Source organism: Colletotrichum scovillei, assembly GCF_011075155.1.
Source record: "Colletotrichum scovillei strain TJNH1 chromosome Unknown Contig00007, whole genome shotgun sequence".
In the NCBI taxonomy this organism is placed as follows: domain Eukaryota; kingdom Fungi; phylum Ascomycota; class Sordariomycetes; order Glomerellales; family Glomerellaceae; genus Colletotrichum; species Colletotrichum scovillei.
In genome coordinates, this window is record NW_023336265.1 from 191288 (window position 1) to 217772 (window position 26485).

At 55.7% G+C, this 26485-nt stretch overlaps 10 protein-coding genes across 10 annotated transcripts; 6 read left to right on the forward strand and 4 right to left on the reverse strand.

Annotated features, from left to right (window-relative positions):
• Positions 1 to 22: 22 nt before the first annotated feature.
• On the forward strand, positions 23 to 1454 carry HER10_EVM0009819 (HORMA domain-containing protein; the record flags this gene model as incomplete). The annotated part of the gene is made up of 5 exons (XM_035479292.1): positions 23 to 515; positions 590 to 615; positions 680 to 718; positions 786 to 814; positions 925 to 1454. Exons 1-5 carry the CDS (start codon positions 390 to 392, stop codon positions 1452 to 1454), a joined length of 750 nt encoding a protein of 249 aa, XP_035331743.1. The 5' UTR covers positions 23 to 389.
• A 279-nt stretch (positions 1455 to 1733) lies between these two features.
• On the reverse strand, positions 1734 to 4831 carry HER10_EVM0009241 (ubiquitin carboxyl-terminal hydrolase). Its single transcript, XM_035478733.1, has 4 exons — positions 4492 to 4831; positions 4354 to 4421; positions 2174 to 4296; positions 1734 to 2112 (listed from the first exon to the last, which is right to left on the reverse strand). Exons 1-4 carry the CDS (start codon positions 4523 to 4525, stop codon positions 1974 to 1976), a joined length of 2364 nt encoding a protein of 787 aa, XP_035331713.1. The 5' UTR covers positions 4526 to 4831; the 3' UTR covers positions 1734 to 1973.
• Positions 4832 to 6205: 1374 nt separating this feature from the next.
• Positions 6206 to 7148, forward strand: HER10_EVM0000535 (FeS cluster assembly scaffold IscU; the record flags this gene model as incomplete). Its single annotated transcript, XM_035470311.1, has 5 exons — positions 6206 to 6345; positions 6405 to 6500; positions 6712 to 6831; positions 6887 to 6953; positions 7011 to 7148. 5 exons carry the CDS (start codon positions 6206 to 6208, stop codon positions 7146 to 7148), a joined length of 561 nt encoding a protein of 186 aa, XP_035331151.1.
• A 1257-nt stretch (positions 7149 to 8405) lies between these two features.
• On the forward strand, positions 8406 to 9499 carry HER10_EVM0004649 (uncharacterized protein; the record flags this gene model as incomplete). Its single annotated transcript, XM_035474285.1, has 2 exons — positions 8406 to 9322; positions 9376 to 9499. 2 exons carry the CDS (start codon positions 8406 to 8408, stop codon positions 9497 to 9499), a joined length of 1041 nt encoding a protein of 346 aa, XP_035331424.1.
• Positions 9500 to 9743: 244 nt separating this feature from the next.
• HER10_EVM0009793 (uncharacterized protein) lies at positions 9744 to 11130 on the reverse strand. Its single transcript, XM_035479267.1, has 2 exons — positions 10210 to 11130; positions 9744 to 10147 (listed from the first exon to the last, which is right to left on the reverse strand). Exons 1-2 carry the CDS (start codon positions 11004 to 11006, stop codon positions 9832 to 9834), a joined length of 1113 nt encoding a protein of 370 aa, XP_035331741.1. The 5' UTR covers positions 11007 to 11130; the 3' UTR covers positions 9744 to 9831.
• Positions 11131 to 12128: 998 nt separating this feature from the next.
• HER10_EVM0005634 (ATP-dependent RNA helicase DBP3) lies at positions 12129 to 16135 on the forward strand. The gene is made up of 3 exons (XM_035475240.1): positions 12129 to 13744; positions 13802 to 13914; positions 13976 to 16135. The coding sequence occupies exons 1-3, from the start codon at positions 12227 to 12229 to the stop codon at positions 14127 to 14129; spliced, it is 1785 nt and encodes a 594-aa protein (XP_035331483.1). The 5' UTR covers positions 12129 to 12226; the 3' UTR covers positions 14130 to 16135.
• HER10_EVM0007063 (uncharacterized protein) lies at positions 14211 to 16023 on the reverse strand (the record flags this gene model as incomplete). Its single annotated transcript, XM_035476629.1, has 2 exons — positions 14211 to 14277; positions 14357 to 16023. 2 exons carry the CDS (start codon positions 16021 to 16023, stop codon positions 14211 to 14213), a joined length of 1734 nt encoding a protein of 577 aa, XP_035331572.1.
• Positions 16136 to 17775: 1640 nt separating the features above from the next.
• HER10_EVM0013210 (uncharacterized protein) lies at positions 17776 to 21609 on the forward strand. The gene is made up of 2 exons (XM_035482574.1): positions 17776 to 18984; positions 19250 to 21609. Exons 1-2 carry the CDS (start codon positions 18649 to 18651, stop codon positions 21272 to 21274), a joined length of 2361 nt encoding a protein of 786 aa, XP_035331971.1. The 5' UTR covers positions 17776 to 18648; the 3' UTR covers positions 21275 to 21609.
• Positions 21610 to 21696: 87 nt separating this feature from the next.
• HER10_EVM0008284 (uncharacterized protein) lies at positions 21697 to 22900 on the reverse strand (the record flags this gene model as incomplete). The annotated part of the gene is made up of 2 exons (XM_035477811.1): positions 21697 to 22301; positions 22360 to 22900. 2 exons carry the CDS (start codon positions 22898 to 22900, stop codon positions 21697 to 21699), a joined length of 1146 nt encoding a protein of 381 aa, XP_035331656.1.
• Positions 22901 to 24904: 2004 nt separating this feature from the next.
• Positions 24905 to 26314, forward strand: HER10_EVM0003891 (uncharacterized protein; the record flags this gene model as incomplete). Its single annotated transcript, XM_035473553.1, has 1 exon — positions 24905 to 26314. One exon carries the CDS (start codon positions 24905 to 24907, stop codon positions 26312 to 26314), a length of 1410 nt encoding a protein of 469 aa, XP_035331382.1.
• Between the last annotated feature and the right edge of the window lie 171 nt (positions 26315 to 26485).

Sequence of the window (26485 nt, forward strand, 5' to 3'; positions counted from 1 at the left end):
AAGGTAAAGCAAGGCAAGGTGAGGTGAGGTGAGTTGAGGTGAGGTGAGGTGAGTTGAGGTGAGTTGAGGTGAAGGGTGCACCTTGTCAAGATACGTACCCAGGTGGACTGCCGGGAGCTTCGACCCCCGGACGGCCCAGGCGGCGGGGCAATCAGCCGCGAGCAATGACAGCCAGCGCCGGCAGCACCCAAATCACCCCGCAACCAAACCCCCAAAAATCAATCCCAAATCTCAATCTCAACCCCCGAAAGTAAACAAACTCTCCGATTTCCTCCTCCCGAATTACGCTGCCCCCCAGATTCATCACCACCTCCTCCGTCCGACGACACCGACACCGACACCAGCGCCATCGATCAGAACCGCCAATCGACACCCCGAACTCCATCACGATGGCGCCCGAAGCCAAACCCGCCAAAGCTAGCAAGGCTAGCAAGAGCGACAAGTCGGACAAGGAGGACAAGTCCAAGGTGCACAAGCTCGCCCTCAAGGGAAGCGCAAAGCTCGTGGCCGAATTCGTCAGTCCAATCCCTTCCTTTACCATGTTGTCATTGCCAAATGGCGGTTGCGCCGAGCTAACTCGTACCTGCAGTTTCAATACTCGATACACACCATCCTGTACGAACCATGATCCCTCGAAACATGCTGCGCCAATTCAAATACTGACATGTCCTCCAAACAGCTTCCAGCGAGGTGTCTACCCAGCAGAAGACTTCTCAGCGTACGTCTAGCATTGCTTATCTCCCCCCTCCCGCGACAGACAGAGACTAACCACACATCCTCTTCAGCGTCAAGAAATACGGTCTCAACATGCTAGGTTCGCCTTCCTCACATCCCATCCCGCCGAAACGGTCATTGCACTATTTCGCCGACCCTCACATCCAGCAAAGATCCCCCACAAGCTAACACCATATTCTCCCACTCCAGTCTCCTCCGACGACCAAGTCCGAGCCTACATCAAAAAGATCATGTCCCAACTAGACCGCTGGATGCTCCGCGGCAAAATCTCCAAGCTCGTCATCGTAATCACAGACAAGGACACGGGCGAACACGTAGAACGCTGGCAATTCGACGTCGAAATCTTTGGCCGCCCTTCAAAGTCTAAATCCTCAAAGACCTCGTCCTCCAAATCATCCTCCTCAAAACCAACAGACCAAGAAAACGCATCCCCCGCCGCAGCAGAGGACGCAACCCCCGAAAAGACGCAACAAGAAATCCAGTCCGAAATCGCCGCCATCTTCCGCCAGATCACCGCCTCCGTCACGTTCCTCCCCCAGCTCAACGGGGACTGCACGTTCAACGTCCTCGTGTACGCCGACGCCGACTCCGAGGTGCCCGTCGAGTGGGGCGACAGCGACGCCAAGGAGATTGTCAACGGCGAGCGCGTCCAGCTGCGTGGGTTCAGCACCAGCAACCACCGTGTTGATACCCTCGTCAGCTACCGCTTGGCGGAGTAGGTGGTGGCAAGTCTCGCGGAGGCGGGTTTGCGCGGTGTAGGATGCGTGGTTACGATTTGTCGGCGGACGAGAAAAGGTTCATGGGCCAAGTGAGAGAAAAGCACAACATGGAAACCTGTGTGCATGTAATATGTTGTGTGTGCGGCGTCACGGCGTTTGGGTACTTGAGTGTTCTGTGGCACGATGACCACTCACGGAAGAAAGACAGAAAAGACTGGCAGATTTCAGTCTCTGGAAAAAGTTCATCTTTGCAATGGATGGCTAAATAAGTAGCCTCGAGTCTCCCTTTTTCTACACCACTCACTATGCATTCCGTGTCTCGTCTCACATCTCCACGGTAAACCACCGCCCGCCCATGCTGTAATGCAATCATCCCCGTCTTATCAGATGCATCCGTGGCCCTTTCCCACCGCCACCGTCATGAAGTTGCGCAGAACTGATTGAGCCTGGCTTGATTTTTTTTCGTCGTCACACCTCTCCCAAACCGAAACGCCATTCTTGTTACGCCCCGAAATCCACCTAAACACGCTTGAAGAAGTAGACGTAGGCAAACTTTCTCATCTCTTCAATCTCGCCTGCCTCGACAACCTTTTCATCGTTGAAGAGGACCCAAGTGGGCTGGCTGTTGACTTCCTTGCGAACGAAGGCGACATAATGACTATGAAAATGTTAGCAAACCCTGAAAGTCGGTCTACAATGTATAAGCAGCATCAACATACCCGGCATGGATGCTTGTGCCCTTGTGGCAGGCGATAGACTGCAGCTGGTACTTTGCAGGGGTAGCGGCGCTGCCGGCATCGGCTTTGGGAGCAGCGGGATCGGCTCCGGCGGCGGGGGCTTCGTCTTCAAAGATGCCCTGGTCCTCGGGGTGGCTGAAGAGCCACTCAACAGCTCGCTCCACGTCACCGTTGGTCTCGCGCAGAGCCTTCTTTGCTTGAGGCACCGAGAAGCCCATGGCGCCGAGCATCTCAATTTTTTCCGGATCCGCAGATGCTCCTCCGGCTCCCCCAGCACCGCCACCACCACTCAAAACGAGCGGATCGTCAATGTCGGGGTCCTCCATGTGGCCAAACAGCCACTCCATGGCAGCGTTGGCGTCCGAGTTGCCGGTGGCATGCAATGCCCGCTCGCAGCGGTTACGTCCGAAGCCCATGGCCTCGAGCTGGCTGACAGCCTCCGGGTTGGCAACGAAAGCCGGGGCGCTGGCCTCGGGCTCATCGGGAAGGGTCTCCTCAGAGGACTGTAGACCCTTGGAAAGATAGTCATCGAGGAGGAAGGGCTCGTCGGGGACAATGACGGGGACGTCAAGTTTGACAGGGACCCAGTTGATGACTGCCATCTTGCGGGCATTGACGACCAGATTCTCGGGAAGAGTCTTGAACAAGGAGCGCTTGGTGTAGCCATCCTTGCTGCCACATGAAGAGCATGTCAGCTCAACAACCTCCTCGGCCGTGAAGTTATCGAGACACTGCTTGAGAGTTACGGCCTTGTAGGCGTCTGCCTTGGTCTCCTCGCCCTCGACAGTAGGTTCCTTCTCCAGAGGAACGTCTATGAAGATGTTGTCCTGCTCGTTAGTCGAATACCGCACCTTCTTGCATCCCAGGCACTGCAGCCGCTGTTCCAGAGTGAATCGGAACGGCTGGGTCGGGTCGCCGAGATCGGAGGGATGCTGAGACCGAGTGACGAGCTTGAAGATGTGCTGCAGCAACTCGAAAGCATCCTGCTGCCGCATAGTCGAGAACTCTTCGTGGCCTCTTCCAATCAGGTGCTTCAACATGGCCGGGGCCAACCCCTTTTGGTGCGAAATCTCGGGCGAGTGCTCAGATGCAGTCACGTCTGAGTCGGGCTTCGAGTACCGACCCGAGAGCAAGCCGTCTGCAACCTTGCGGAGCTGGGTCTCCAAGTCCGCCGCAGGCTCCTGGACAGTAGGAAGGTCGCGGCCGGGCAAGTAGTAGCGATTCTTGAAGGCAGGAGTGTCAAAGAGACACTGGACGATGCTGGCAAGATAACAGCTGTTGCCAAGGTTCTTGAGGCCGGTCAATCCAGCGCCAAACAGAGGCTTAAGCTCCTTGCCGTCTTCTGTGGTCATGCTAAAGTCCCAGCGCAGATTCTGCTCGATTTGCATCTCAGTCAAGCTCTTTTCCGTCTTTTGTTGGTTCGCCAGGTTGATGCCCCAGTGTCCCAGGTGCTGGCCGAGATCGCCGTCGATGCGCTCTTCGTCGCACTTGTAGCAGTAGACGTCGGCCGTTCCCTCCGGGGTGATGGACCCGAGCTTGACGGCGACACCGTGGCCGGACTGATCCGAATGCGCGAGGGCGTGAGAGTTACCGTCGACACCTCCCATCTGCTTGCGTCCACAGCCCAGGTTTCCACACTCCAAGCAGAGCCACAGGTTCTCGTGCAAATCGCAGGCGGAGCAGTGTCCGAGATCACCAGACTGAATGGTTCTTGGCTCGGTCTGTTGCATGAGCAGGATGTGCTCGCAGCTCGTAAGCTCCTGCTCCCACGCCTTGACCTCCTCTTTCCTCGAGAAGGTATTGGCCTTCATGATGCCGTCCACAATGGGGGCAAGCTTGTCGCTCGTCTTGTCCAGCTCCTGGTTGCACTCAAGGCACTTGACATTGGTTGTAGTATCGTATCGGTCGGCCTCGGTCTCGGCGGCGATGGCGAGCTTGGACATCTTCAAGGGGGGTTCATCTCGGACAACGACTTTGCGAGTGCGGCGAATGTTGAGAACGAGCGGGTGGCTCCAGAGCTGTCGGTGGAGCTGGGCATGGTTGCGGTCACCAGCGCAACCGCTGTTGAAGCACTGGAGGCAAACATCGACACCGGCAGGATCGTCCTGGGCAAGAGAGAGTCAGCAAGAAGCAGAAGCAGGCGGATCATGGACGAGGCGCACGATGGAATCGAAGCACTGGGTGCAGTCTTCCCGGTAGACGGAGTTGTGAGGTGCAGGCGGCTGGAGGGCTGAGAAAGGTGTGGTCAGTGTCATAGTATTGGACAGAGCTAAGATGAGGATAGACTAGGGAATGATTACCTGCAGCTATGGACTCAAGATGCGGGCACGCCATGGTGGGAGCAATACTAGAAGGCTTCCAGGTCGAGGTTGTCGTCTCTGAGGTAGAGTATCTTGTGTGGGGTTGACGGCGAATCCGGAGGTGTGAAGAGGTGGGAGAAAGTCGCAGACAGTAAAATGGTTTTGAGTCTGAGGTGAGTTGTGTTCAGCCTCGCAGTTGAGACCAGAGACAAAACAGGCAGCCAACGGGATGCGACAGCCGAGAGCTTAGCAACGAGGTGAAAGGCTGAGATGTGCTCGTGCTCAAGCTGATGCAGGCGAGGACGGTGGCAGTGGTGGTGGTGTTGGACTGAGTGCCCCGCGTTGGAGTTACAGGGACCTGGTGCCTGAACGTACTTTGGCAGCTTCCCTGAGGTGACAGTGGTAGGTGGCATTAGCTCAGCTTTGGAGGGGGGCACAGTGTGGCGTGCACCTCAGATTTTGAGGATTACGTAGTGGAGTGGGGAAGCTTGAGAAAAGTGTAGATGGATTAAATGCATTTTTAGGCTTGTATGCATGTCCGTGGCAAGAGGTCATCCTAGATACATATCGGAGCTATTCAAGATGGTGGATTGCAGCTAAGCGGCTTCCCCGGACTTAGGCTTCCATTGGAAGCGGACATGTACAAATGCGTCAAACCTACGGAGTACGTACCTGAGGTGCCTTGGGCGGAGCACGTTCCAGCGAGCACGGAGGTGGGTTGCGTATCTAATCAGATTGAATCTCTTTCGCTGGCGAGAACGGCGAAGAACCATGACAAATTGTTGCCGCCCCGTCAAGCCCCGTCAAAAAAATCCCCCAGTCATACCCACTTGGAGCACCCAGAGCTGTTGGGTTGTGATGGATTCTCCCTTTGCCAGCTGGTCACCTGCATCTGATAGCTTACTTAAGTACTTCGTACTGTGGATCCGATAAGGCAAGGTCAACGACGTGGACGGCAAGAGGACGGGACCAAAGTCACCAAAGTCCTGGGTGCGGTGCCTTCTTGCTGTGCCGAGGAAACAACGGCATCATCCCGGCCAATCAGATGTTCCCTTTGCTCCAGGGAGTGGATCAGATAACGGGCAGGTCTGCAGCTCTGACATTCTGACACGCTGAAAAAGAGACACACTAAAGAAGGAAGGGAACCTTGAAGCGGATTAGTGTAAAGGCTGGGGGACCCTCGGCGCTGTGGAGGCGGATGAAAAAATGTCTTCTCCGAGGCGCCGAGCCATCCATCCTGAAGCCGTCATCCCCGTCCACTACCTACTGTGACTGCTGCGACTGCTGTGACTGCGTGCTAGAGCCCAAGATAGCATAGGCCTAGGGACCAGTGGCCGACCACTGTCCATGACTTAATGCATGGTCATTGAACGCTCCCATTGGCCCGTCGGCTTCTGCTACCCCCGAGATCGCCATCGTTCTCCGTCACAAGTCCCGCAGGCCTTCTCTGCTACTCCGTAATAATTTCCATTTTCCATTTATCCTCTCAGAGAACTTCTCGCCTCCCTCCAAGTCTGCCCCCCTCAACACCTCGATTCTTTGCCAAACGCAATTTGCTATATCGACCACCTTTTGTCGCCATCGCCATCTCGACTCATCAGCAATACCCTAAATCGACTCTTGCGACTACGCTCGTATCGATTTAATCTGCTCAACCTCCATATTCATCGACCTGCACCTCTTTGAAAACCCACTAGTCCGAAACTCCTCCAAAATGTTCTCCAGATCTCTCCGCGTCGCCTCTCGCAGGGTCCTTGCGACCTCTGTCCGCCCTTCTACCCTTGCCGCCCGTCAGCTTGCACCTGCTGCTACTGTCGGCGCCACGAGGGGATACCACGAGAAGGTCCTTGACCAGTATGCCACCCCGGATATCCCATTTCAAAGACATAGAGGGCTAACTTTGACGTGTATAGCTACTCGCGCCCCCGTAACGTCGGCTCAATGCCCAAGGGTGACCAGGACGTCGGTCAGGGTCTCGTCGGTGCTCCCGCTTGCGGCGATGTCATGAAGTAAGCCATCTTACGATTCATCTTCTCGGTATCACAATATCATTGCTTGGGACGCCTGGATTGTGGCAGCGGCGTGCACTTGGGTCTCAGACTCGATGCGCTGCCTCACTTTCCACGCTCTTCGACTCAACGCACTTCATCCGGCTTTTTTGCGATATCGATAATCATGTCTTTTCTGCCATCATGTTACAATCGCTGACATATTCAACAGGCTCAACATCCGTGTCGACCCCAAGACCAACGTCATCTCCGACGTCAAGTTCAAGACCTTCGGCTGCGGTTCCGCCATCGCTTCCTCCAGCTACCTTACCGAGCTTGTCCGGGGCATGACGTGAGTGACCTCATCCCAGATGTATCATTCGCACCGATGCTAACCTATCGTACAGCTTGGAGCAGGCCGGCCGCGTCAAGAACACCGAGATTGCCCAGGAGCTCAAGCTTCCCCCCGTCAAGGTATGTGGCCAAGAAAGCGTCTTCTCTTCTTCTGTCGCCGTGACTAACGCAACGTAGCTCCACTGCAGCATGCTTGCCGAGGACGCCATCAAGGCCGCCATTTCCGACTACTACACCAAGAATCCCAACGCGAAGCCCACCAACCTGGCCGGCACCGAGGCCAAGGCCGAGTCTGCCGCCTCCGCATCTGCATAAACAACACATCGCAATGATACCTTTCTTTCGTTACACGTCATTGGAGTTTGGCTTAGGGGAGTGAAGAGGAGACGTCCCCGGGGTGAGGAGGCCTAGAGGGCAGGGCATGGCTGGGCAGACTTTGCCAACAAAACGAGATTTATCGCCGTCTTGTTCGTCGACTTTTTTCAACAAAATCCGGAGTTTGGGAAGGAAATTATGGCTGTCTTTTATTTCGCAGGGCTTGTATGGGATGAGAGCTCCTCTACAGCGACGGCAGTCGCTTCACGAAGCATCGACGCTGCCGCGAAACAGGCCTTTTTCATGTCTATCAAAAGGCTTCAAGGGCAGGGTTGATTGTACGTCAGTGTTGAGAATACCATTTAGTTAGTGGCCAGCTTATCAGCGACCCGACAGAGACGAAAATGCCAGAGAACGACATTGTCCTGCCACTTACGCACCACTCAATGCTTCAATTTAAACCGTTATGTTCGCTTTCTACACGGGGCATCGTGAGCGCCGACGGCGTGATTGATTGTTCAAATTGTGCAGCTCTCAGAATGAGGGAGCGGGGCTAGGTGCTGATCTCGGGACTGCATCCGCAAGGATCCAACCCAGCTGTTATTTTGCGGACAACATCGGTGGCCAACAGATAACATGCGCAGCCCCATCGTCCTCATTCGCATAAGAGGGCACATCAGTGAGAGCAGGTCTTGGTCTTGATTCTCCCACTCTCGTGGCGAGTGGGAAATGCTGAGTCACTTGACCCCTGGGACCGGCTGACGGTATGTGAGCCGAAGACCGGCTTTAGACCCGACCCATCGGGCTTCGGCATGTCCTCGGAGACTTCTCGTCGTGATATCGATTGACGACAGGATTCTGGAAGTCTAGGCTCCGGCAGCTCATGCAATGCACCGCCTCCGCTCCCCCGGCTGTCAACGAGCAATTGTATTGGTGATTGAGCAAGTCGGCGACTTCAAGGATGACTAATTGCGCCGCAAGCCAAGTGCGACGAATCCCAAGTCCGCCAAATCCTCCTCCACGACGGAATCCTCTGCAAGTCATGGTGATTAGGGAATGAGCAAATGACGGCGGACTTTGGAGTGCTGAGAGTGTCTGAGTCCTTGGCGGAGTTGAGATCAAACCGTGGAGATGGCATATTGGCGATGGCTTCATAAATGACATGAGCGTCGTGGATCGTTTACGGGGAGCAACACTAGTAGACAAGAAAATCACTTGGAAGCAATTCAAACATTATCATTCTAGTCTCGATTCAACATGCCACTATTCCAGCCTCCAGTCACGCCCCTCCCCGACGACCTGAACCTCCACGGCCAGACGGCGATAGTAACAGGCGCAACATCAGGCATCGGCCTCGCACTAACCCGCCAACTCCTCTCCCTCGGCGCATCCCTCGTCATCCTCGCCGTCCGCGACGTGCCCAAGGGCGAAGCAGTACGACAGACACTCCTCTCCGACCCAACCGTCCTCTCTCGCCACCAGACCCCCGTCGTGAAGGTGATGAAGCTAGACGCAGAAGACTACGCCAGCGTCAAGGCTTTCACGGAAGCATTCAAGGCGAAGTACACGCACCTCCACATCGCCATGCTCAACGCCGGCGTGCCGGGCTTACGACGCCGCGTGGCACCTACGGGCCACGAAGCGACCGTACAGGTGAATTATCTCTCGAACGTGCTGCTTACGCTCGAGTTACTCCCCATGTTGGAGGCTACGGCGCGCGAGACGGGTAGGGCTGGGAGGATTACGTGGACGGGGAGCCGGATGGTTGAGAAGACGAGTCTGGCGGGGAAGGCGACGGTTCGAGAGGGGGGATCTGTTCTCGAGCATCTTGACGATGAGGCGAATTTCAATGGTATGGCGCGGTATGCGGATAGTAAGCTGCTCGGGTTCCTGTTTCTGCGGGAGTTGGCGAGACATTATGGTGCCGGTGCTGCAACTGGTACCGAAGAAGGAGAACGGCACCAGCAGCCGGTCATCGTCAACGCCTTTTGTCCCGGGATGGTGGATACGAATATGAGCAATGTTCTCCCGCAGCCACTCCGCCTCATCGCTGACGCCGTGAAGGCTGTGAGGGCGAGGAGGCCGGAGGTGGCTGGGTGGATTGGGCTCCATGCTGTTGCTGTCGCGGGCGGGGAGACGCATGGGAAGACGTTGGGGGATAAGGAGATTTGGGAGTGAGTTTCCTTTCTTTGTGATTTGCTGTGGTTTGACTGACAGTGATGTGTAGACCAGTTGGTTTTGCTGTTTCAGATGAGAATTGGAGACTGCAGAAGATGTTGTGGGATGAGACTGTGGAAGAGATGGGGAGGGTTACGAATGTTCCTGAGTGGGTGAGCAAGGTTGGGAGTTGAGTGTACAACGGTTGAGCTGGCTGTTACTCTGAGTTGTATTCTAAGATTGTGGAAACGTCGTGAAGCGTAAGGAGTAACGGGATGACATGATCTCGAATGGATGATCATAAACTGTAGCTTCTTGGACCTTAACCTATTTTATCATCTGTACTTCATATCAACAGTATCATTTCGAGAATCTGTGAAAGTTTCTGGAAAGAAGCCTCAGAAACCTCGTATCCTTAACCAAAGTGATAACATAAGCCTTGCGTGCTTGGTATATAGAAACGATAATGCACACCTCCCGTCCAACTCATCACCCAGCATATCTAACAATCACAGCCACTGCGCCGTCACCGCGGATGGACAGGCGGCGGTGCCGGCGGCAACCCGCCCTGAGACTCCGTCATGTAACTGTGCGATCCCCCATCACTATCCTCTTCTGACGAATCCGACCCGTCACGTACGCCCGCGAAATGAAGGAACAGGATCCGGACCAGGAAGCCGGCGCTGACCAGCAAAGGCAAGACCTGCGCCACGTCCGCGACATTGTCCACGTTGGAGATGTGATTCCAGACGACGGCCAGCTCGACGGCCGCGGTAAGTGTTGCAGCAACGGCGACGTTGCTCAGCGTCTTCAACTCCTTGATCGCCATGATGTGCATTCTCCTAGGCACGAAACATTGTCAGTCTCAAGCCTCTTTGATCTTTGGGCAAGGGTGGTCACTCACTTGACTCTCCGCTTCTTCCGCCTCTCCCTCCAAAAGGGCACTTTCCAACCGACCTTGAGCAGGAGGACGAGCAAACACACAAACAGAATGACAAAGTACATGATGGCATTAAACGCCACAAACGCCTTATTCCCCAAGCTCACGCGACTGAAGAAGAACCCATACTGCTCCCGAGAACAATCGTTCTCCGGCACAAAAGAACACCAATACCACACGCCCAGCGACGAAATGGCCAGCAACAATGCGAAATTAAGCCCCTTGTACGCCGGGCTCGGCGTCTCCTTGGACCATCGAAACGGATCCCAGTACCGATTGAAGCACGTCACCGCCTTCCAGAGGTAGAGCGGGACGAGGGGGATGTGGATACCCATGGCGAGCAGGAGGACAATGTAGACGTGGGCCGGCTGTGCGCTGCCCGCCGCGACGGAGAGCCGTATGACGAGGCCGAGGAAGGCTGCGGCGGAGAAGAGGAGGCCTATGAGGCGTATGTCGGGGAGGTCTTCCATGTCGAGATACTCTATCACGATGGCGCCGAACCATTGGATGTAGAAGGCGACGCGGATGCCCAGGCCGTAGAGGTCGGGCTGGCCCTGCACCTGGCAACTTGCCATGGCTGGATGTGTGACTGATGTTGAAGGCGTTGAGGGAGAAAGGGGTAGAAGCAGGGAGGTGCCCTCTATCGAGGTATGCCATCTTCCCATACCTTTTATGCTTCCGTCTCTCTCGCCTCTCTTCTCCCGCTCTGCATCTTGCCGACATCCTCCTCTACAAGAAGACCGCATTGCCAGCGTAGACATGCAACGTGGGCAGCTATCAAGAAAGGCAGTTACAAGGATCAACGCCGCAGTCAGCTGTGTGTGACGGAGCACATCGCCAATGGCTGGACCCTGGACGGACTGCCTCTTGCAGCATGATGTGCTCTCCCGCCCCCCTCGTCCCCTTGTCACCCCCGTCCCCCGCGGTGTGGTTGATACTCGACCGTCATGCCCCCATGTGGCACCACGATGAACCCCATTGGGAGGGGAACGGGATGCCGCAGGGTTGAACGACAGATCTGTACGTAGTTCTTCTCGCTAGCTGGCTGCAGAAATGCCTCGAAGAAAAGAAGCAGAAGATGCTTAGCTCCCGTTTTTGCAGGGTTGGGCCGTCTTGCTGACGCCAAGCGTGGGTTATTGGTTGGTTGTGTTTGGCCGCGATGCCCGCGGCCGGAACCCGACCTTTTCGTGGCCCGCTGGTATGTAGTCTCCCTGTGCTGTCTGTTGAAGCTGCGCTGTTGGGCCTCGCTTGCTTCTTCTCCTGGGATACTCCCGACGCCGTAGGCTGTTGTATCCACATTCAAGACTTCTTGATAGCTCTATCCGTTGGGTCTCTGAACTTTGTCTCGTTCACTTGAACGCAAGACGAGAGATGACGGGAGTGACGAAAGTACCTCTTTTCATCCAAATGAGTGCTGTAAGCTGACCGAGCCCAGCCGTCACTGTATGTTTCTTAGCCAGGGGCATCATGCAGCCGTTCGCATTAGCACTTTGCCGCATGTGAAGGAACGTCTGAAGGAATGCTTTGCAGACCGAGAGGCTCAGGCAACAGCTTTTCGAACTTGAGCGAGGACGACAGCTGGCATCTGAGGTGGGCGGGCGTGAGGGGAAGCTGTCGAGTGAAGCGGACGTGTAAGGCGGGGGACGGTGGAGCCATCCTGGAGTGTGAAGGGCCGGAGTGGGTCCTGGGCCTCCGATTCTGGAACGGCGTGTGCCAGCGGAGACGATTGGCCGAGATCGGCTTAGCGCAGGGTCCTCCGCTTATCTGATACTCGGTGTCTTATCGCCTTATCGCATCGCATGGAGGGAGCACCGTTATCAGCCTATCGATAAACAAAATTCTTTTTTTTTTTTTTTCCTCTTCCCGCCCTTTGAGATTTGCGACCTGACCGAAAACCCCCCCCCCAAGAGTCTTTGCTTCTCACGGCAAATTTCCCTACAAATCAATTGTTGCGTCAATCCACGCTCCAATCACCGCAACAATGGCCGCCACGAAGCGCTCTCTTGCCGACACCGAGGCCGAGGCCAGTGTCACCAGCAAGAAGCAGAAGAAGGACCTCGCTGCGGGTGGCGACGTCGACAGCGATGAGGCGGCGGAACTGAAGAAGCAGAGGAAGAAGGAAAAGAAGGAGAAGAAGGAGCGCAAGAAGGAAAAGAAGTCCAAGGTTGTTGAGGCCGAGGATGAGGAGGCTCCGGCCGCTGCCACCGAGTCCAAGGAGGAGACTGAGGAGGACAAGGCCGAGAGGAAGAGACTCAAGAAGGAGAAGAAGGAGAAGAAGAGGAAAGAGAAGGAGGCCAAGGAGGCCGAGAGCAACGGCACATCCGCAGCTCCCGCCGCTGCCGCTGCCGCCACCGCTTCCACTCCTACCGCCTCCATCCTCGGTGGCTACGAGGAGGTCGCGGCGCTCAAGGCCCTGCCCCAATCGGACCTCGACGCCTTCCTGGCCGCCGAGAACATCACCGTCACCGACCCGATAACAAGCAACGCCGCCCTCCGCTCCATCCTCGAGTTCGCCCACCTCCCCAAGACCGACCTCGTCAAGAAGAACCCCTTTTCCGCCTACAAGAAGCCCACGCCGATCCAGTCCGCCTCGTGGCCCTACACCCTCTCCCGCCGGGACGTCATCGGCGTCGCCGAGACGGGCTCCGGAAAGACCATGGCCTTTGCCCTGCCGCTCGTCGAGGGCATCTCCAAGATCAAGAAGCGCGGCATCAAGGCCGTCGTCGTCTCCCCGACCCGCGAGCTGGCCATGCAGACGCAGGAGCAGATGGAGCACGTCTCCAGCCTGCTCGGCCTCAAGAGCATCTGCATCTACGGAGGCGCCTCCAAGGACGAGCAGCGCAACCTCCTCAACCGCGGCGCCGACGTCATCGTCGCCACCCCCGGCCGCCTCAAGGATTTCATGCAGGACGGCACAATCTCCCTCGGCCAGGTCAAGTTCGCCGTCCTCGACGAGGCCGACCGCATGCTGGACAAGGGATTCGAGGAGGACATCAAGCTCATCCTCGGCGACATGCCGCCGCGCGAGCAGCGCCAGACGGTCATGTTCACCGCCACCTGGCCCGCGTCGGTGCGCAAGCTCGCCGAGTCCTTCATGGTCGACCCCGTCAAGATCACCATCGGCTCGAGCGGTAAGGAGACGGCCAACGGCGCCGTCGAGTTGCAGGCCAATACGCGCATCACGCAGCGCGTCGAGGTCGTCGACCCGCGCGCCAAGGAGCAGAGGCTGCTGCAGATCCTGAAGCAGTGGCAGACGGGCGCCAAGAAGGACGACCGTATCCTGGTGTTCTGCCTGTACAAGAAGGAGGCGACTCGCGTCGAGACCTTTTTGCAGCAGCGCGGCATCCGCGTCGGTGGTATCCACGGCGACCTGCGCCAGGAGCAGCGCACGAGGAGTTTGGAGGCTTTCAAGGCTGGTACCACGCCCGTGCTGGTCGCCACTGATGTTGCTGCCCGTGGTTTGGATATTCCTGAGGTCAAGCTGGTTGTCAACGTGACTGTGAGTCTTTCGTGATCTTGGATGTCGTTATCGAGCACTCGATCTAACCTTTTGCAGTTCCCCTTGACGATTGAGGATTACGTTCACAGAATTGGACGTACTGGCCGTGCTGGCAAGACTGGCGAGGCGATTACCCTGTTTACCGAGCACGACAAGGCGCACTCTGGATCGTGAGTCACCCTGCGTCCTGAAAACCTTACTTTGAACATGGTTGCTAACAAAGTTGACTAGTTTGATCAACATCCTCAAGGGTGCCAAGCAGGAGGTCCCCGATGATCTCTTCAAGTTCGGTACGACCGTCAAGAAGAAGGCTCACAGCACCTACGGCGCCTTTTTCAAGGACGTCGACATGACGAAGAAGGCGACCAAGATTACGTTTGACTGATTTGTTACTATTTTTTGATCTTTTTTTTGGCTTCTCGGGAGGATTTCTACATGTTCTGTTTACGCCCCGAGGTAATTACGTCTACGCTGCTTTCGGCTTGCGTGCCGAGTTGTAACATTGCAGGAGGAACCTGCGTTCGGCAAAGAGTCTGAGGTCATGTTAGATGGGGAAAAGCACACACAAAAGGCCACAGCGGCGCGAATCACATGGGGCGGGGAAAAGCTTACATCAAAAGTACGACGGGAACGGCGGCTAGACCTATGGCGATGATGTCCTTGAACGGGGAAGTAGATACGCCCGCCGAGGCAAGACCGGCGACCCTCCTGATGAGGTGCGGCGCCGATAGACAGACGATAGAGGTGACGGCGTTAGGCCGCAGCGAAAAGAGTTCAAACGGCGTTTCCAACCCTGCAAAGTACGATTTGGTGAAGGCGAGGCTCCACACGATGCGGCACAGCATGTTGATGCAGTTTGCGTAGACGAGGCCCTGGGCGCCGAGGTCCATGACGCGCATGAAGAAGAAGGCGGCCGAGCCAAAGGCGACGGAGAAGGCGCCCATCCAGGCGGACTGGCGGTGGACCTGGGCCTCGGAGGCGACGGAGGCGACAAAGGACTCGGATACGCCGTTGAGTGCGAGGAGGGGCAGGTAGTAGCAGTAGACGGCCAGGACGTCGCCTGCGCCCTCGGAGGCCCAGCGTTGGCCTGCAACGAGGGATAGGAGCGGGGGCGCGGCGACGGGGCCGATGCTCACGATGATGGAGGAGAGGAGGATGTAGAATTTGAGGAGGGTGTGAAGATGCTGGCTTGCCGTGGTTGTCGCTGCTGTGTCCTTGGTGGACGGTGACGATGTGCTCTTTGTGTCACGGGAAGAGAGCAAACGGCTGAAGTAGCTGCGGCTGCTCTCCTCGATGGGCTGGAGGACGAGACGGGCCAGGAGGCCTCCGTAGTTGCTGGCAAGCGCGTAGACGCCCTGCGATTTGGGTGTGGACAGGACCGAGACGAGAAAGGTGTCGCCTTGCGTGAGGACGTGCTTGACGAGGCTCTGTGCTGTCATGCTGGAGGCTAGACTGACGGTGGGACGGTAAAAGTAGGAGGCGAGGTAGTCCTCTCCTCCGCCACTCGATGTGGAAGCGAGGCTCTTTGGGAGGAGAGAGAAGCCATCGGCACGAGCGAGGCGGGATGCGGAAGCGAGATAGACTACCAGCAGAGTTGCGCCGTAGAAGAGCTGACCGACGGCGAAGGGGAGCACGCCGAACTCTACGCCAGCTCTGGAGGCCCAAAAGGCGGTGGCAAAGGTAACGGTGCACCGGAGGAAGGTCGCGATGGACTCGGCGGTAGCGCGGGTGCCGAAGCGTAGGCGGGTCTGCATAAGAACGAAGCAGGGTTCCGAGAGGAGTTCAAGGATAGCGGCCAGGGCGTAGAGGCGGAGGGCGAGGAGGAAGTTTGGCGTCTGGGCGGTGGACGAGTCGACGGAGGAGAGGTACAACCATCCGAGCCCAATGGTGACAAAAAAGCCTAGAAGGACGGCGAGGTAGCCCAAGTTGATGACGGCCTGGCTTTCTCGACCTACGCGAGCTTTTGGGTCGTCATCCTTTTTGCTGTTGGAAGAATGAAGTGCGGCATTGCCTTGGGTTTCCTGACGCTGGACGGCAACGCGAAGGGATTCTCGGGCGAAGAAGAGCACCGAAAGGTAGTAGACTTCTAGTTGTGTCGAGACGCCGAGAAGGCGGGCCGTCAGGAAGCGGAGAAGAAGCTGGTTTGCAATAAAGGTGACTGCGCGGGAGCCGATTTGGAGGATGATGAGAAGGGAGGCGCCGCGGACGACAGTTTTGCTGGCGTCCGTGTTGGTATGTACCGGGGTGGACACGGACGCAGGTTCTTTAGAAGTTGCCATTGTTCCGTCATCCGGTGGTTGAGTGGGTTGAGGTAGAGAATGGCCGTTCCGAAAGGTTGTCCCCGTGAGTATAGCGGGGTGTGACCTCGGACGGGGATGCGGTGCGGTGCGGTGCGGTGCGGTTGACGGGAGGTTGAGGCAACGGTGGTTTTTGGGACTCGGCGTTCCTGAATTGACGTCTGTGGTGAGCCGAAAGTGGTGTGCGGGTGGGGTCGGTATGCCGGGCCGGTGGGGGACCCGCAGCGGCGCCAGGTACGCTGCCGGACCACCTCAGGCAGGCACGTCGCAGGCTACAGTGGAGGTAAGGCACCTTACAGTGGAGGTACCTCAAGTTCCAGTGCAGGTACCCGGGACAGGCAGGCGAACCGCCAGTCTGGGAACCAACGCCGAAAGTACTTACCTACCTACCTAGCGACGGTTAGACAATGGATCACGATGCATTTTACCCATGGTCATCTTATCATTCTCGTAATGTCGAATTCAATAGCACGATACTTATGTGTGTTCTGTTATAGACTCATTTGTGGGTTTACCACAGAGTACCTTAGATCCGAGTTATTATCTCACTTTTGTGTGCATATTATAGCTATCCCAGTTGATAGACCAGTTATGGGCCTGCCTAGTATTCGAAGTAAATCTACCTTGAGGTGGGTGTTGAAGGAACATTTTGCTGCAGTTGGCAGCGAAAGGTCAAACTCGAAAAAAAAGGTTTGAAATTGCCATGTTTGCTTGTTGTGGAAAAACGCGGTCTCGCGTCCGTTTACACGCCGTGACTCAGGAATGAAGGTTGTTCGCCGGGGGCATCCCGATTTGGGCAAATGCCGATCAACTTTTGTACGGCGCCACACAAGGACAGCCCTTTCCAGATCGTGCCGGCCTGTAAACGTGCCATCCACATGCTAGCTAGCCTACCAAGTATTCGAGTGATTACCAGCTCGAGTCGTTTTGAAAGATGGTAAGAAAGATATTGTGGTGGCTGGTGGTGTGTTGATGCGCTGGCCGTCAAGATGCGGCCGGTTTCTCTGGTCACAGGACCTGAGATGACTGGCCAATTCACCACCTGCAGTGCTTGTAATTCCCAGCTTGCTTGCAAGCAGAGGGCGAGGTCTGTCGTCATCGTGGCAGGGCCAGACATGTTTCATTCGCTGCGAGTGAATGTCTCTGTGACGGCTGAACTCGACATCTCCCCACACTCCCCTCACCTAGGTAAGGTGCCAAAATAAGGCAAGGCAAGGTGAGGTAAGGACCGTAAGGTACCAGGTAATTGGAGGGAAGGGAGGGAAAGTCTCGAGAAAGAGGATACGTACCGAGAGTACCTTAGGTGGCACGTGCCTGGGTAAGGTAGGTACCTCGTGCGACTGGGGCAATAGTTAGTCTATGTACTCCGTACCTTAGTACCTTTTGTGAAGTGTTCCTGGATTGGCGGGTATCGAGTGGAGCACTGAGGATGCGCTACCGCAGATTGGGCCAAATTGGGCAAGCACGGCAAGAAGTGCGACCTGCAATGGTTGCACCTGTGGTTTTTGGCTCGACGCGAACGTTTCCTGTCCGTCTTTTTTTGGCCAAAGGGAAGATACATGAAAGCACCTTCAGATTGCATACGATCTCGCAAAGAAACTGTCTCTGATTCAGGTACCTCACCTTTCCCATTCTCTTTCTTTGGTTGGTTCTCCCACCACCTCTTTTTCCCCATCTACTACGTCCTACGGTACCGCATCCTTGACCTTCTCTCATCCCCCCTACTGTGTATTCGTCCCAACTCCCATCCGACCTGAAATGACCATCCCTACGCCGTCATCTTGTCTCTCCCTTCTTCGGTCCCTACTCAGCATTCGTCAGGCACGTCTTTAATCGAACCAGACTTGCGAATAGATACCTTTCCTCGTCCTAATATCTACCTACTTCCTACGACACACCTACGAACCCAACCCTCCATCGTCATCCTCTTGACGATTTTTTTTTCTTCCAATTTTTTATATGAGCCCAATCTCGGCTCGGACCACATGCTCTCAAAAGAAACTGCAGTCGACCCCCGCTGGTCTGGGTTGTCCCCTGTCATCTTGCGCTGCTGCAGACAGTTCACCGCGACCAGGGCCTGTCTTCTCCAGTAAAGAGGCACCAAGATACCACAGACACCCTTGTCGCCCCCGTCAGCAAGCTCAAAGAACTGGTCCAAGTCGCGCCTGGGCGTCCAGTCCATCGCGATAACAATCACACCTTGGGAAATACAGTCCCCTCCTCGCTGCAGGTGGCCTCCAAGAGCCCAATCGCGTCACCGGCCGCCAACTCAACGGCCATAATAATACGTAGTACCTGTGTACGGAGTACGAATCGCACAACACAGAGTGCCAACGATACGCACCCCCACACACAAACACAGTCACAACTCCAACATAAACCCGCCTTGCCTGGCTCGCACAAGTCACAAAAGAGAGACCCCTCCCGCAGTCGTCTCTCGTGAATAGTCCCTTTACGGATAACCTCGTTCTCCCCGCTCTCGCTCAGCTCTCTGCCTGACTAGCTCGACCCAGACCGGCACCCCGAGCCCCGATCCCAACGTCCGTGCCTTCGCCTCTGGGCCCTCAGCATGCTGTCCGCCGTGGCGACGACTCTGCCGCAATAACGATGGCAGAACTCGAGACCCGTACACCACCGGATCCAGATGCAGACCCAGAACAAGACGACGCAGCAGACCTCGACCTGAACACCACGGCCTACCGATACACGGCGGACACCCACTTCACCGACGACTACACCGATACCGTTCGCAACACCGATGACGCCCGTCCTCGCGACGCCGATCCCATGGCAGACTTCGTCCAAACTTCCGCTCCCCGCCCGGACGAGGGGTCCAGAATGCGATGCTGCTGCGGTCGCAACGATTGTGCTTATTTGAAGCATAGCTGCTCCGTGCTCGAAACTGTCGAAAAGGATGTCCATACCGCCGCCAAGTTGGGCAAGGTGCGTCCTCGTTCTTCTTTTTCTAGCTTTTCCCTTCTCTCCCTCACCCGTCCAAACATTCCAGCCGTGCCGCTCCCCAAACCCGTGCCAATCTCTCGAGACATTCCAACACCTCATTTCCCGTGATTAACTTCAAGATGGGGAGTCCCGGCACCGTTCCAGCCCGCAAATTCTGCGTTCGCTACCAAACCTGCGAATCGTCCCAAATGCACAGTCGTCTTCTCTCGCTGCACATGTCGCCATGTCGCTGACCTTCCCTCTCCAGGCCCTACTTGCTCGTCATGAGGCATACATGGCCGATGCCGAACGAGATCGCATGTCCCTTACGAGCCGCATAGAGCAGTTGGAAACCGAAAAGGTGGAATTACAGGCCGAGAACGCGAGGACCGTCGAAGAGAACCGTACCCTACTAGATCAGCTCGAAATGCTCAACAACACGGTTCAGGATTCCGATATACGCATCCAGACCCTTGAGGCTACCCTGCTGTCGTCTCACCAAGCAGTGCGGCGTCTCGAGGGCGCCGCGGCTCGTGCTGCGGAGATGGAGAGGCATATTGCGCTTCTCGAACAGGAGCAGTTGCGGCTGCAAAACACCTTAATCACGACCGAATCCGAGGCCCGCTCCGCCATGCAGCGATGGAGAAAGGCCGAGAGAGGCATCTCTGACCTTCAGGAACAGCTAGAGCGTATGGAAAAGGAGGCCAAGGAAGAGCGTGAACGCCATGCCGAGGTTTTGGGCCGGGTGGAGCGCCAGCGTGAGATGGAAAAGGAACTGAACCTTGCCGCCGGACGCCTCAAGGGAGCTGCCGCCACCAAGTCGCTCACCAACGGGAAACCCGCCACCAACGTGGTATCTCACTTTGTCCGAGACTTGCTGCAGGACAATGCTAATCTGCAGCTGGGCATGGCCGAGTTACGGGAAATGCTTCTCAACTCGAACGACGAAATTCAGGCCATGCGGGACCAGCTCATGCGTCATCAACCCATCGGGGAGGAAGACGCCAGCGCTGCGTCGACCTTGCGTGCTGAAATCGGGCCAGAATTGGGCGAGACGATACAGCACAATATTTCCCAGCAAGTGCACATCCACCACCATTACCATGTTGCCGAAAAGAACAAGAAGAAGAAGCGCCATAGCCTGAACCCGGCAATCTTCTCCCCCGCCAGCGTCTCGCGATCGTCCACCCCTCCTCCGGCCGTATGGCGACCCGGCCCCTCACCAGTGACCCCCAGGGCCTCGCATTCTCACACGGGATCAACGTCAACAGTTTCGATGCCGCCCTCAAATCGGTGGTCCGTCTTCTCGGAGCAGCCCTCTGAATTCGCACCGTCGTCCGTCCCGAGTTCGCCTCAGTCAAATCCTCGTCTTTCCATGTTCGACCGCCCAATGCTGGAGACAGACATACCCATGTCTCCGACGACCAGCTTGGATCCTACGTCGCCTACGTGGAAAGTCTCTCACCACAAGCGCCCTTCTGAGGCGTCAATTCGAAGTTTCTCTGTACCTCCAAAGTTTCTGAACTTGGGTTCGCCAGCGCCGCCAGCTGCCCCGACAGTACATGTCTCTCAGCCTATTTCGTCTACGATTGAGGAAGAGAGAGAGGATCACAGCGGTGAGGAAGTGCCCGGGTTACTCACTTCCAATGAGGACCACGCAGAGACAGAAACCGAGACCGAGACAGAAATCTCATTCTCCAAGGACGAAGAGCTACCGCGGAGAGCTCTACACCGTGCCGTCTCCCACGAGTCAATTATGTCGTTGTCGGGAGGCTTGGATATCCACACACTCAAAGTACGACCGAGTCAATTGACCCTTCGTCCTCTGGGTGGGGCGGATGCTGTATTCACTGGAGTCACGGCACGGTCAACGATATCGAGAGGAAGCGATCGACGGAGTGACGCCTTGCTTCGCGATAGTCTGGCAGGGCGACCAGTGTCGAGGATGGTTTCCACTCCGGTTCGAAGTGCTTCGCCAGCAAGCACACATTCTCAAGGTTCGCAGAACTCTGGAGGAATAGGCCGATGGGTCAGCTGGAGGCCTTGGACTGGTGCGGCAGCAGGCCGAGCCACAACACCCACGCAGGCACCGCCAACACCGACACCAACACAACGCAGCGGGAAAGAGAAGCAGAAGGAGAAGGAATTCCTCAGACCGCCGGGCATCAATCAAGCCGGTGCTATTCCAGGTTTCCAAGAATACCTGGCGGCTCATCAGCGTCGCGGTCCTCCGAGCAAAGTGTCGCCTGACCAGGTGGACGTCGATGCACTTCGAGAGGTGTTGGAAGAGTGAGGCTGCATGGCTCGGTGTGAGCATGGTCTACTGCATTTCAGGGATACGGGCGCTATCCTTTATTTCTTTTGTCGAATTTTCTTGGGTATACAAACAAACACAAGTGGCGTTCAGAGAACCTGGGCATAGTTGAGGATGGAAGCTGAAGATACCCTACTGCTTTACGCCGCGTCTGCATTCGCGTTATTTTTTTTTTTCAACCCATTTCTTTTGTTACACAAGCCGGGCAGCAAGTCGAAATCGAGACGGACTGACCAACGACTGGGCACTCTCATCAAAGGCGCCATATCATCTACACAGAGCTACAATCAGCATTACAGAATGATGCATCGACCTAAATATAATTTCTATTCATCTTACCTGTCTTGGGCCGCTGATGTCCTTAAAAGCATTCATATTCTCAGCAGAATTTTTTCTAAAGTCTAAGGAGGTCTGTTAGCAGCAAAACTCTTCGTCACAACTCCCTCTTCCTCATCAGTCATTCTCTTTGAAGCACCCTCTACACGAACCTCGCATGTCTTCTGAACATATATCCCACCATCAAACTGTTCGCTCCTATGCCTATCGTCCAATGGGATCGATTCAGCAACCATGACAGACCGAGACGTGTTATTAGGGCCGTATCCGTTACAGGGCTCGCCTCTGCAGTTGATGTACGACTTGTTGCGGTTCGTCCTGCTCCCGTTGTACTTCCTCATCCCACGCGTCAAGAGGGCCTTGAGCGGCGGCAGCGATCCCACGATGATGGCGGTGCCGAGCTCGGTGAGACTCCACACGGCCAGGCCGACCATGTCCACCGTCTCGCCCTTGAGCACCTGCGTCATGCGTACGATGGCTGTGAGGATCGTGATGAGGGCGAGGCAGAAGGCTACCGCGAGACCAAACTTTTTTCGAAAGTCGAGTTGGAGCGAGGGGAGGACGGCAATGGGTAGGCTCATGATTAGCAGGTCTGTGAAGACGTCGGCTGCTGTTGCGAAGAAGATGGAGAAGCGGTAGTTGTACACTTCCTTTGGGGAGAGGCATTTTCCTGGTAACAAGCATCAGATGCAAGAGACTGCTACCGCGAGTTCAGGAGTGAAACTTACCTGCCCGAAAGTAGTCGGACGGAGTATCACAAATGAGCGACCCCGAAAGCCATCCCCCAACATACGAAAGTAGACAAAACACGGCAATCCCATACCAGACCTTGCGCAGCCACGGGATGGGACTAACAAGTCTGAAAAACACATTCAAGAAACTAGCCTTCACCGCAAACAACCCCGTCCAAAAGAGATACGTCAGCGCATACGACCAACGCAACCACTGCTCCAGCTGCAACTCCGCCTCCCTCTTGGACGCGGGGACGAACCTCCCCGCCCCGAGCTCAACAACGTACCACAGCGAGTCCATCTGCTGCATCTGGAGGATGGCCATGATCAGGAGACACAGCCAGGCAAAGACCATCCAGATGTCGTCGCGGAGGAGATGCCGGTTCCGGCGCCAGCGGACGAGGAGGCGGAGAGAGAGGAAAACGTACGAGGTGGCGACGTTGGCCCAGGTGTAGGCCGTCAGGGCTGGACGTGAGACGTTGTGGGCGACGCCGAAGAGCGGTGCGTTGGGGTCGGCGGTCTGCGGTTGTGAGGACATTGTTGATGGGATGCAGGCTGATACCGCCAGGTTCCCGACAATGGTACAGCCTGACGAGAGGGAGCTGGCAGTGTCTGAAAACGCCACCATTCCCGGTCTTTTTTGGGGGAAGGGAGGGAGGAGGAAAGAAAGAAAGAAAGTAGGAGGGCAGAAATGCAGATCGAAGGGAGGTTCAGGCTGTATTGTGTTACTGCTAGGGAATTTTGACGTTCCTATATGAAGGTGAGCATTCGGCGATGGACGGACAAGGAACATGGACTTTCGCCGAACGCAAGGGGATCGTTTTCACTTCCCTCCCCCTGCGAGTTGTGCAAGAACCGAAGAAAGTAGGAGGCTCGGAGGAGAAGCACGATTGTGTGAGTGGCGCGAGCAAACAATCTCATGTGGTGAACATACCTGTTGGTTGTGGCCAAACAAGTCTTCTGCTTTGGGACCAGCGCCATGCCAAGTTCTAGACTGAGGGCGAGATGTGAGAGAAGAGTCGGGGAGTCGACGGTGACTGAGTAAAGTCAACTTTCTGCAGACGGTTCGTCTATGTATTTCATCAACGTCTGTAGCAGTCGGGGCCTATATCATCATTGGAGATGGGCCCCCTTCGTCGGGACAAAGAGCCTCATCACTTGCAGCTTGACGTTGAAAATGGAGTCCAGCGGGATCCAACATGTCGACACCCGGGACCCTCGCCGTCCAGCTCTCCCAGAATCTCGGATCTCGCACGTTATAGCGTAAGGATAGGACGCCAGCTCATTTGATGTCACAAAAGACACGATCTCGTACAAGGATACATCGGCGATTTTCGATCGCGTTTGGCACCACCCGCATCGACGTTGGCTCGAGCAACGGGGATCGCGGCCCACGTAAGGAGTAGACCTCAATGACAGGGACTTGGCAAACCATTTCGTTTTCGCTAAGGGGATATCCCTGTAGCTTGAAGCAAACACTACTATCAATCCTGGAATGCAAACTTGATCGTGCGAGATTTATTAGGGGCGTTGAGGGGACATTTTGACGATACAGTACTTGGCTTTTGCAAATGTTAAAGCCGATGAGACGCAAACTTGGCTATGATATCGAAGCAGCAGACTGGACTCACTGGAAAACTTTGAATCAGCGGTCTGTTGTCGCGGGACCGTCGGCTGGAGGCTGACGCTGGGGATTACCTCACTTACTGCGCCGCGCTCATGCAGAACACAGACTCTTTGTCGACTCTCGAAGCGCAGACTGCGCTGGATTTAAGCCGTCAATCACAGCAGACTCTTAATGCCGATGTCATGTTTTAGTGAAACTGCCCGGAGACTGTCAGGAGATTAGGCTTTTCAACTAGACACCTAGATGATTGGTTTTATAGATCATTGTAGGGGGGCTCGTGAACCTCTCCACCTCTTTACGCCTTCCAACTAATGTATATACACCATAGCTTTTTAATCCACATAGAGTACTTCCAAGGCGGCTACTGATGTGTGAGGTGTATTACATAGACCGCCTCACACGCCACATGTCCTCTCATTCATATCAGTTGCGCCATACTCTTCAGCGCCAGGGTATTCAGAATCCATGGTCTAGTTTCAACCGCATTGACGTCCCAAGAGCGTAGTCGAATGTCCCTTTACCCTCCAATTGTGAGTGTTGAATATCAACGTACTCCTTTGTCTACGAGTCCACAATGGCGCCAATTCCGGGCGACTGTGAGAAAGGGAAGTCAACTTCAAGAGTTGCACAAAGCGACGCCGATTCTGTCGAGAGCTCTGCAATCTTTGAATGAGCGGCCTGCAGTTCCCTGAACTCAGTGATTTTCCATTCTTTTCTGGGATGGATATCTTTGGAACTCTGCTCGCCCCTTGGAAATGCTCTGTGGACCAATACTCGAATTAATACAAAGCCGCGGCTGTGAGCTTAAGAGATGGATAACGATCAGAAGTTGTCCTCATTATCCAATTTGAAAGCAGGCTTCAAATTCTCAAAGACGAGCTACAAATCATTCTTTCATACGCCTTAGCCGCGGCCATGTGCATCAAACACTTGCAGTTCTACAACTGCCCAGCCAGCCCGCGTCCTAATGCCCCCAAGAGACGACACCGCGTCATAGCCAACATCCTCTGCTCGCACATCTTCCCCTGCCCGGCCCAGCAATGGGAGAATCGCACCAGCTTCTACTGTTACATGTGCCCCGGCTGCTCGGGCGAGACCCCGGCCGTGCCCCGAGTGACTCCTGCGCACGACGAGTGGCACCGCGACGACGTCCAGGACAACGCCTGGGCCCAGAGTTACATGACCGAGTATTCTCACTCCGTCGTGCTCTGGATCCGGAGCAAGTTCCCTCCCAGCGACGTCACGAACGAGGAGATGAGTGAGTCGTGGTTCCGGGCCTTCTTCATGGAGCGCCGGTGCAAGGAGAACGACCACCGCGTCGGCGCTTGCTCCTGCGAGGCGAACGGCCCGCTGGCGTTTTACTACAACCCGGCCACGGCGGCCCGCAAGTACCTCACGGATATGGCCGGTGAGAAGGCCGAGTCGGATCCACGTATACAGAATCCTGCCATGCAGAACCTGTTCAGATTCCGACACACCGTGCTCTCTGGCTTCTGTCAAGCGCAGAAGCTCTACTTCAGGGGCGGACTTTCTCATCAGCCTCTGTTCTCGAATTACCTCGTTAAAAGTCGTCGCAAGATGCTGGATGAGAACATCCGCGACCACATGCAGCTGGCGTCGGTCTTGGTCTTGCAGAACGCAGAGTATGGCGCCGGGTGGACTGATGCGCATACCCTAGAGACGACCGCCATGTCGAGGCGCGCCAACCTGGTCAAGTTCATGGCAGAAGTTCTCTTGCACGATAACGGCATCTCCAACAGCCGGTTTGGTCTCGCGGTGACTGTGCTCTGCAGAATCATCATGCCCTTGGTGTTCCGCGGTCCGTCGACCATTCCAGGGCTAGACAAGCTCGCCGATATTGCAAGCTCGACAGACAAGGCATCGCTGCCGCACAAGCCGTTCATGTACTTCGTCCAGCTGATTCAGAAGTACTACCACGACCGCCGCCAAGAGTGGAACTCGGAAGTCATCGCCTACAAGGCGAGGCGGGCCCTGATCGATTCCGTAGCGGAGGACGTCGACGACTGGGAGGGGCCGTCGCGTCTCGAGTGCCCCGTCTGCAACAAGAAGTACTACGATCACTCGCCGGGCGCCATGTTCAAGCCCTTTGACCATGGCGCCCGCGGTTGCCATCGCGGAGAGCCGATGGTGCGGATGAAGAAATGCAAGTGTTTTATTGGGAAACGATGCCTCTTCCAGAAGTTGACGGAGAGTACCCTGAGGAAAAAGGATCCGGCGTGTCCCAAGTGCAAGAAGCTGCTGCCGAAATCGGCTTTTCGGTTGATAGAGGCTACGGCGGGAGAGTTGCTTCTAGGGTCTGCTTGATGGGCCAGACCGCACTGGACTGGTCGATCTTGTGAGGGCTGTGTTATAATTTCTTGATGCATTGGCCGACAGCCGGGGCATTGTGGAAGGATGGGCTAAGAGGAAGTATATCTCAGGGGGATTCGAGTTTGTTCTCGAGTGATCTCTTCATGAGCGGAATGATGCTAAAGC

Bases quoted from the DNA above. Each gene is read 5' to 3' on its own strand.
- HER10_EVM0009241 (XM_035478733.1), bottom strand. From the start codon at position 4,525: ATGGCGTGCCCGCATCTTGAGTCCATAGCTGCAG. The intron at 4,422-4,491 runs GTAATCATTCCC...CACCTTTCTCAG, and splicing joins TCTTGAGTCCATAGCTGCAG to CCCTCCAGCCGCCTGCACCT. The intron at 2,113-2,173 runs GTATGTTGATGC...ACATTTTCATAG, and splicing joins GGCACAAGCATCCATGCCGG to TCATTATGTCGCCTTCGTTC.
- HER10_EVM0009793 (XM_035479267.1), bottom strand. From the start codon at position 11,006: ATGTCTACGCTGGCAATGCGGTCTTCTTGTAGAGGAGGATGTCGGCAA. The intron at 10,148-10,209 runs GTGAGTGACCAC...TTTCGTGCCTAG, and splicing joins CGGAAGAAGCGGAGAGTCAA to GAGAATGCACATCATGGCGA.
- HER10_EVM0005634 (XM_035475240.1), top strand. From the start codon at position 12,227: ATGGCCGCCACGAAGCGCTCTCTTGCCGACACCGAGGCCGAGGCCAGT. The intron at 13,745-13,801 runs GTGAGTCTTTCG...AACCTTTTGCAG, and splicing joins AGCTGGTTGTCAACGTGACT to TTCCCCTTGACGATTGAGGA. The intron at 13,915-13,975 runs GTGAGTCACCCT...AAAGTTGACTAG, and splicing joins GACAAGGCGCACTCTGGATC to TTTGATCAACATCCTCAAGG.
- HER10_EVM0013210 (XM_035482574.1), top strand. From the start codon at position 18,649: ATGGCAGAACTCGAGACCCGTACACCACCGGATCCAGATGCAGACCCA. The intron at 18,985-19,249 runs GTGCGTCCTCGT...TTCCCTCTCCAG, and splicing joins CCGCCGCCAAGTTGGGCAAG to GCCCTACTTGCTCGTCATGA.